At 57.2% G+C, this 8187-nt stretch overlaps 1 protein-coding gene across 1 annotated transcript; it reads left to right on the top strand.

Annotated features, from left to right (window-relative positions):
• The first annotated feature begins 217 nt into the window (after positions 1–217).
• On the top strand, positions 218–8090 carry NR1D1 (nuclear receptor subfamily 1 group D member 1). The gene is made up of 8 exons (XM_008518911.2): positions 218–1102; positions 3762–4103; positions 4383–4471; positions 4575–4719; positions 5083–5726; positions 6033–6218; positions 6745–6955; positions 7604–8090. Exons 1-8 carry the CDS (start codon positions 1072–1074, stop codon positions 7801–7803), a joined length of 1848 nt encoding a protein of 615 aa, XP_008517133.1. The 5' UTR covers positions 218–1071; the 3' UTR covers positions 7804–8090.
• Positions 8091–8187: the final 97 nt, after the last annotated feature.

Here is an 8187-nt window from a genome sequence, read left to right on the forward strand (position 1 = left end):
GCAGAAGTTCAGCTTAAGCTCCTGACTCCGGGGTTATCTCCCTCCTCTACTTGTCGTCTCTCCCCGTGTCACCAGTAACCTCACGGCGAGGGCAGTCCTGCAATCACGTGAAGCCCTCACGTTTGCAAGGTTTGCAGAAAGAGCCTGTTAGCTTTGATCTCCCAGGGAGCAGACAGGCTTGCCAGTCCCTGCCCAGGAATTCACATGCCTCTGCCATACAGGCTTTCCGAACACGCCACCCTCACTCTTCAGCGCACCCAGCCGTGCTCTAAGCTCCTCCCCGGTCCCAGCAAGAGTTTTTGCAAGGCAAAAAGGGGGAAATATACGCAATCCGCCCACTTTGTCCGTGGACTACAAATCCCGACAGCCTTAGCGCTACGCAGGCGCACGGAGCTCAACGTGCCTACTGTTGGAAAAGTGTGTCACTGGGGCACGAGGCGCTCCCTGGGATCACATGGTACCTGCTCCAGTGCCGCGTGCGGCCCGGGAACCCTGGGTTGCTGGCGCCTGCGCAGAGCCCTCTGTCCCAGGGAAAAAGGCTGGGGCAAAAGGCGGCTGAGATTGGCAGAGTGAAATATTGCTGCCGAGGCAACGTAGCAGAGCACACGTCTTGCTTCTTTGCGCCTGGGTGCCCCGTTTCTCCCCATCACCTACTTACTTCCTGACTGCAACCTCTCTCCCTTTGGAACTTTTGCACCGGGAGCTCCAGATTCGCTACCCTGCAGCGCTGCGGAGCCGTCAGGCAGTGGCACCCCGTGCACTGCAGAGACCTGACCCTCCTTGCTACCTTCTAGCCAGAAGTACTGCAGGCTGATCCCCCTCGCCCCTCCTCCCCCATACTCTCTGCTCTTCCCATGCAAAGCAGACCTCCGTTGCCTCAGCGTCCTACCCTTCTGCAGGGCTGCAGTTCGGCCACCCCAAGACCTTGCTGCAGGGTGCCTCGGATCCCGATCGTGAGCCGCGGGGTCCACTCCCCGCCCTCAGCCAGTGCCCAGGGGGCGACGGCGGCAATTGCAACCTCCAGTTTGTGTCAAGGTCCAGTTTGAATGACTGCTCTCACCTGGTGAAGACATGACGACCCTGGACTCCAACAACAACACAGGTACTGAGGTTCCTTTACCCTCATCCTTTCTCTGTCACTGTCTCCTCACTTCCATCTGTGCCCTAGGACAACGGGAACTTTGTAAGGGACTGGGGACTCCCTCGGCCCGGGGATTTGCTAGCGCGCTGAGGGGCTTTAGGCTGGGAGTTCCAGAGCAGGCTATTTGGCCTGGGAATGCGCCCACAGGCGCCCCACCACCGCCTCGGAGTCCCAACGCTCCCTTGAGCCTGAAGGACTCGGATCACGGGCAGGAGGAAATGGAGAGCGGGTACGGGTGGTGAGGAACCGTTGAGAGGGACTGGGAGCTTTGGAGCAGTGCCCTGAGACGCCCCCATCTGTCCACCTCCTGCAGCTGTGGCCTGCCTGGCCTTCTCGGAAAGAGATCCCCTCCTTCCTCTCTTCCTCTTCCCCTAGTTCCCGCAGGCTCAAGGGAACCTGAGAAGGAGTGGGGAGATCGGGGCTCCTGGCAGGAGGGGCTGGGGGAATGGGTCGGATCTCACTGGGGAATCCTCAGTGACAGTAGAGAGCGGCACTTGAGGAGCCGGGAGAGTGGTGCTCGGCCCCAGGGAGGACACCCACAGCTCCCGGGTGGCCCGGAGGGCTCACATGGCTGCGGAGCCGGGCCCACGTGCTGCGTTTGTTTTCATTCAGCAGAAGCCGTGGCCGCCACCTCATTGGTCGTTGCCTCCCGGCCCCGTTACATAATGAGCTCCGCCCCTCCGGTCGCCCCGGCAACGCGTGTTCCATTCTCTCCTCCCCTCGGAAGTCCAGGCCCAGCTCGCGTTCGGGGCTCACCGGACAACCCCGACGCCGGGGAGGGGCGGGTCAGGGGCGGGCCTGAGGCTCCTGATTGACGGGAAATGGAGAGGGCGGGGCCTCGAGTTCCGGGGTTCCTCGTTGGGGAGCCACGTGCAAAAGGCACACGTGGAGCGGCGACGTGAGGCCGGCTGAGGGCCCAGCTCCCGCCCCGCCCCGCCCCGCCGAGATCTGGGTGAAGCTGAGCTGACTCACCGCCCCCGCCTGCCTCCTTTTCCTGTCCGCCTGCCCGGCCCCCCCTCCTCTCTGTCACCCAAGCAGAGCGGAGTAAGATGGAGCTATCCCTGACCTCTCCTGGCCTCATGTTTACACTCCTCAAAGGGATCTCAGATGTAGCCACCCTTCTCCTCACTCTTTTCTTCTTCACTCCCTTAGCACCTAGTTCACTGTACTGCCTTTACACTCAGCTTCTCCACATTCCAAACTCTTTCTGTTCCCCAAGCATCACTTTTCTTAGTCCTGCAAACACTCTTCTACTCCTACCAAACAAGCAGCAGTCTGCCCCCTAAGGAGGCAAACAACTACATCCCAGAACATCGCTAAAAAGATCTCGTCTCTTTCATGGTTTTTGTTTTTTCACAGAAAGGAAAACTGAGACTCCTAGAAGGGAATTGATTTCCTCTAGGTTATAAATCAAGTTGGTGGTGACAGGTCTAAATCTAGAACTAGACTCTTTTGAGCATCCTCTCATTTCCAGGTTGGAAATCTCTTCGGAGGAAGGTCTTACTCCCCTTTTGGGGCTGGGTGAAGTAGGTCAAGTTCATTCACAGACAAATAAATACCCCATCCCCTACCTCAGCCCTGAAACTGCAGGAGCTGATCTGTTGTGCAACTCTTTACAGGGAGCTGGGTTCACCCTGACCAACCTTGAGCTATTTTAGGGCTGCCCTGCCCAGCTTAGTGTGTGTCAGTGGGTGAGCAAGACATGTGCCTCTGGCGACACGGTGACATGGCCTGTATCAGCTCACACGTGTCCTGGGATCCTCCCTTCTCCCTCTCTGCGAGGTGCTTGGCAAGGGTGTGGCAGGCAGGTCACCTTTGTCTCCTGCTAATACCACGGGAACACGGCCACCTAGTTGGCAATGTAACCAGAAGGCCAAAGTCCCTGAGTGGCCAGAAAGCCAAGGTCATTGTCACCAGGCTGAGAGATCTGGAAGGGGGAATTCCAAAGCCTTAGGCTGAACAATTTGTTCTTCACTTCCACTTCTTGCAACTTGACTGCTAAGTCCTTCCTGGACTCAGAGGTAGAATCCACTCTGACTCATATTCTTGGAGGTCAGGTTCAGTACCTTCAGTTTTCCAGTTTTGGGCGAATGTGACTGTTTCACTCTTATAAGACCTCCACTCTCCTCACTGTTGGCTGGCTGCCCCTCCATGGTCTCATCCCTGGAATGGTCTTTGTGTTAAAATCGGCAGCTGTTTTTTTGGGAAGCCTGGGCATTATGAATGCATTTCAGCTGCTTATCCCATCCCCTGGTCTGCTGCTGGCAACTTAATTCATTAGCTGTGGTCAGTATTCCCCAGGAAGGCACCCAGGGCAGGGGGCACATATGTGAGATGCCCACAGGGGTCATCCTCTACGGAACTACCACACATCTAAGGCAGAAGCTGAATGTACCCTGCAAAGGGTCGTGGGTGTTGCTTGGCCGTGCTATGTCTAGTATGTGTTGGGGAGTTGCTTACTGTCGCTCTTCTGGGGACCCCAAGATTAGGGGTTCCACATGGTTAACTTCTGAGTGTCCAGCAGTGTTTGGGGGAGGCAAGTGGGGAGTGAGCGGGGTGGTGTCCTAGGACCACAGATATATGGCAGCTGACACCACCTTCTCTTGTGTTCTCTTGCCAGGTGGTGTCATCACCTACATTGGCTCTAGTGGCTCCTCCCCAAGCCGCACCAGCCCCGAGTCCCTCTACAGTGACAGCTCGAATGGCAGCTTCCAGTCCCTGACCCAAGGCTGCCCCGCCTACTTCCCACCGTCACCCACTGGCTCCCTCACGCAGGACCCAGGCCGCTCCTTTGGGAGCATTCCACCCAGCTTGAGTGATGATGGCTCCCCTTCTTCATCTTCCTCATCGTCGTCTTCCTCCTCCTCCTCCTTCTATAATGGGAGCCCCCCAGGGGGTCTACAAGTAGCCCTGGAAGACAGCAGCCGAGTATCCCCCAGCAAGAGCACCAGCAACATCACCAGTGAGTAAATTTCCAGGTGAATTAGGGGAAGGGAAGGTGGCCAGGCTTAGATTGGGAGTTGGGGTTCACGTGACACAGTTATTCCCAGGGCCCACCTTGGCCTCAGGTGTTTCTCCTAGAGTTGTACCAGCCTCTGTCCATCCCAGTCTGGTCCTTCGAGTGCCCCCTAGATACTGGAGCTCCTCTTCAGCTTTTCCCCCAGAATCTCCAGCCCAGAAGACCTCCATCTCTGGCCACTTGGACAGCCCTCCTGCTCACCCGCTGCCCCTCTTCCCACAGAGCTGAATGGCATGGTGCTACTGTGTAAAGTGTGTGGGGACGTTGCCTCGGGCTTCCACTATGGCGTGCATGCCTGTGAGGGCTGCAAGGTGAGGCCGGTTACGGGTAAGGTCAGGGGCAGGCAACCTCCTCCCACAGGACACATAGGCTTTGCCTAGACGGAGATGCTCACTTGCTGCTCCTGCCCTCCAGGGCTTTTTCCGTCGGAGCATCCAGCAGAACATCCAGTACAAAAGGTGTCTAAAAAATGAGAACTGCTCCATCGTCCGCATCAATCGAAACCGCTGCCAGCAGTGTCGCTTCAAGAAGTGTCTCTCCGTGGGCATGTCTCGAGATGGTGAGGCGACACTGTCATCCCACACACCCTCTCCCTTCCTTCCACCCAAAGTTTCTGAATTAATCCCTCCCTTAAAAAGAGAGTCCCAAATGGAGATACATCGTACTGTGAGTCTCATCTGCATAGGGCATGCCCATATTTCATCCTCTTGGGTAAAGACACACTTCTTGCCCATTAGTGCCTCAGGTTACCTCCTACTGCAATCCCTACTTGGAAAACCCCCTCAATGGGCGTGACCTTGCTGGTTTAGTTCTGATGTGGAACCCCCAGCCTTCAGGGTCTCGCTCTTTCAGGAGGAAGGAAGGAAGAGAAGCATGTGAGTGTGTATGAGAACTTCCTGACACTGCTCTCATCCTGTCACAGCTGTGCGTTTTGGGCGCATCCCCAAACGAGAGAAGCAGCGGATGCTTGCTGAGATGCAGAGTGCCATGAACCTGGCCAACAACCAGCTGAGCAGCCAGTGCCCGCTGGAGACCTCGCCCACCCAGCACCCGACCCCAGGCCCCATGGGCCCCTCCCCACCGCCAGCTCCAGCCCCCTCACCCCTAGTGGGCTTCTCCCAATTCCCACAACAGCTGACGCCTCCCCGGTCCCCAAGTCCGGAGCCCACAGTGGAGGATGTGATATCCCAGGTGGCCCGGGCCCACCGAGAGATCTTCACCTATGCCCATGACAAGCTGGGCACCTCACCTGGCAACTTCAATGCCAACCGTGCATCAGGCAGCCCTCCGGCCACCATCCCACATCACTGGGAAAGTCAGGGCTGCCCAACTGTCCCCAATGACAACAACATCATGGCTGCCCAGCGTCATAATGAGGCCCTGAACGGTTTACACCAGGCTCCCTCCTCCTACCCTCCCACCTGGCCCCCTGGCCCTGTCCACCACAGCTGCCACCAGCCCAACAGCAATGGGCACCGTCTATGTCCCACCCACGTGTACCCGGCCCCAGAAGACGAAGCACCTGCCAACGGTCCACGGCAGGGCAACTCAAAGAATGTTCTGCTGGTGAGGGCACTGGACTGAGGGGGCAGGGGGCCTGGAAGACTGGATTTAGCACAGGGCAGCTGGGTGTGCCTGGAGGCTAAGTGCAGAATATTCTCTTCCCAGGGGAGGATGCTCAGCCTTGCAGTCAGGGCCCTGCCTGGGAATCCCTGATCTCCACCTGGCACCTGATTGCTACTTTACCTGAAAGCCCAATTCTCCAGGGCCAGGGCCCCTAACCCAGGAAGAATCTGGGGACCAGCCATGCTGGGGGAGCCCATTTGAGCCAGCCTGGTGATATTTCCCTCCCCAAATCCTTCTCTCCTCCAGGCATGTCCCATGAACATGTACCCACATGGACGCAGTGGGCGAACCGTGCAAGAGATCTGGGAGGATTTCTCCATGAGCTTCACTCCCGCTGTGCGGGAGGTGGTGGAGTTTGCCAAGCACATCCCTGGCTTCCGTGATCTTTCTCAGCATGACCAGGTCACCCTGCTTAAGGCTGGCACCTTTGAGGTGAGTTACCCTTTGTGCTCCTTGCTCTTGACTTTGGGAAGGATCCAGCAGAAAGGCTTGCTGTCTGGGGTAGGCATGGGTTCTGAGAGGGTTTGGAACCCCAGTATCTTTGTCCTTACAAACTGACTGAGGAAGGAGGGGGCAGGATCCCTCCCATTTCTGCCTCAGGATGGCTAGGACTTCTGTCATCTCAGCTGGGGTCTAATCACATCCCATTACCTTAAAATAACACCTTAGGGTACACTGCTACCCCCATCTAGGCACGAGCAGATTCACTTCGGTGAAGTGCCTTGTCCAAGGCCACAGGCAGTGACAAAGTTGAGACTCAGATTCAGGCCTGCTGGACACTGAAGCCAGTGGGATGTTCCCCATCCTTCCACCTGGGCCCCCCCCATTGCCCATTCAGAAACTACCCCATTCTTTTCTGAGAAATCTAAGGCAGCATCAGCAGACCTCTCCAAAAACTTTAGGGGCAATGTGGCAAGTGCTCCTCCCACCCCACCCTGGATAACTGTCCCCCCTTTAGGTGCTGATGGTGCGCTTCGCATCGCTGTTCAACGTGAAGGACCAGACAGTGATGTTCCTGAGCCGCACCACATACAGCCTGCAGGAGCTCGGCGCCATGGGCATGGGAGACCTGCTCAACGCCATGTTCGACTTCAGCGAGAAGCTCAACTCCCTGGCGCTTACCGAGGAGGAGCTGGGCCTCTTCACCGCGGTGGTGCTTGTCTCTGCAGGTAGGTCAAGCTCTCGCCTGAGCCTGACCCGGGGGAGGAGGCGGACGCAGTTCAATTCAACACACCTTTTATGGAGTACCTACTCTATGCCAGGCTCTGCACCGGGCACTGGGGATACAGACATGATTCAGACACAGTCTAGCTTGGGAGACAGACTCATGCCCGACTAATTATAAAACAGTGAGATAAGTGTCACAGTAGAAGCATGAACCAAGGGCTTTGGAAACACAGACAACTATTTCTGCCTGGGGGAGCTGGGGAAGGAGGTGATACTTGAGTGGGGCCTCAAAGGACAAGTAAGATATTGCCAGGCAAAGAGAGGGGGAAGGGCATCCCAGGCAGAGGGAACTACGGAGCAAAGAGCAAGGGAGCCTGGACATGTTTGGCCTCTTCAGGGAAGGAGAGTGGCCTGGTGGGGTGGGAGGTGACCAGCCCTGCTGAGCCCATGCTCCCAGTGCTCAGACACCTCCTGCTCTCGGGGCAGAGGCCTGGGAGAAGGAGTCGTGCTCCCCGCCTCCTCCTTCCCCGTCAGCCCTCTCAGGGGCTTCCCCGGGAGAGGCTGCATTGCCCGCCACGTCCTCACAGACCTCCGGTTCCTCGTCAGAGGAGCTCAGGGAGCCTGCCTCACTGCTGTCGTCTTCCCCACAGACCGCTCGGGCATGGAGAATTCCGCTTCGGTGGAGCAGCTCCAGGAGACGCTGCTGCGGGCTCTTCGGGCTCTGGTGCTGAAGAACCGGCCCTCGGAGACTTCCCGCTTCACCAAGCTGCTGCTCAAGCTGCCGGACCTGCGGACCCTGAACAACATGCATTCCGAGAAGCTGCTGTCCTTCCGGGTGGACGCCCAGTGACCCGCCCGGCCGGCCTTCTGCCGCTGCCCCCTTGTACAGAATCGAACTCTGCACTTCTCTCTCCTTTACGAGACGAAAAGGAAAAGCAAACCAGAATCTTATTTATATTGTTATAAAATATTCCAAGATGAGCCTCTGGCCCCCCGAGCCTTCTTGTAAATACCTGCCTCCCTCCCCCATCACTGAACCTCCCTGTCCTCCCCTATTTAAACCACTCTCTCCCCCCCTCATTCTCTAGCCCCCCGATTTGTTCTATTCCTGTCTCAAATCCAATAGTTCACAGCTGAGCTGGCTTCTGTGGTGTGTGCTCGTTTGGGGGCTGGGGTGGAAATACTGCCAAGGCTGGGGGCACACCTCTCCATCTGGTCAGTTTGTGGGATGGAT

The sequence above is a fragment of the Equus przewalskii genome, chromosome 10 (genome assembly GCF_037783145.1).
Source record: "Equus przewalskii isolate Varuska chromosome 10, EquPr2, whole genome shotgun sequence".
Classification (NCBI taxonomy): domain Eukaryota; kingdom Metazoa; phylum Chordata; class Mammalia; order Perissodactyla; family Equidae; genus Equus; species Equus przewalskii.

Excerpts from the sequence above, each read along its gene's own strand:
- NR1D1 (XM_008518911.2), top strand. The coding sequence starts at position 1,072 with ATGACGACCCTGGACTCCAACAACAACACAG. Across the intron at positions 6,219-6,744 it reads TTAAGGCTGGCACCTTTGAG|GTGCTGATGGTGCGCTTCGC; the intron begins GTGAGTTACCCT and ends TCCCCCCTTTAG. Across the intron at positions 6,956-7,603 it reads GGTGGTGCTTGTCTCTGCAG|ACCGCTCGGGCATGGAGAAT; the intron begins GTAGGTCAAGCT and ends TCTTCCCCACAG.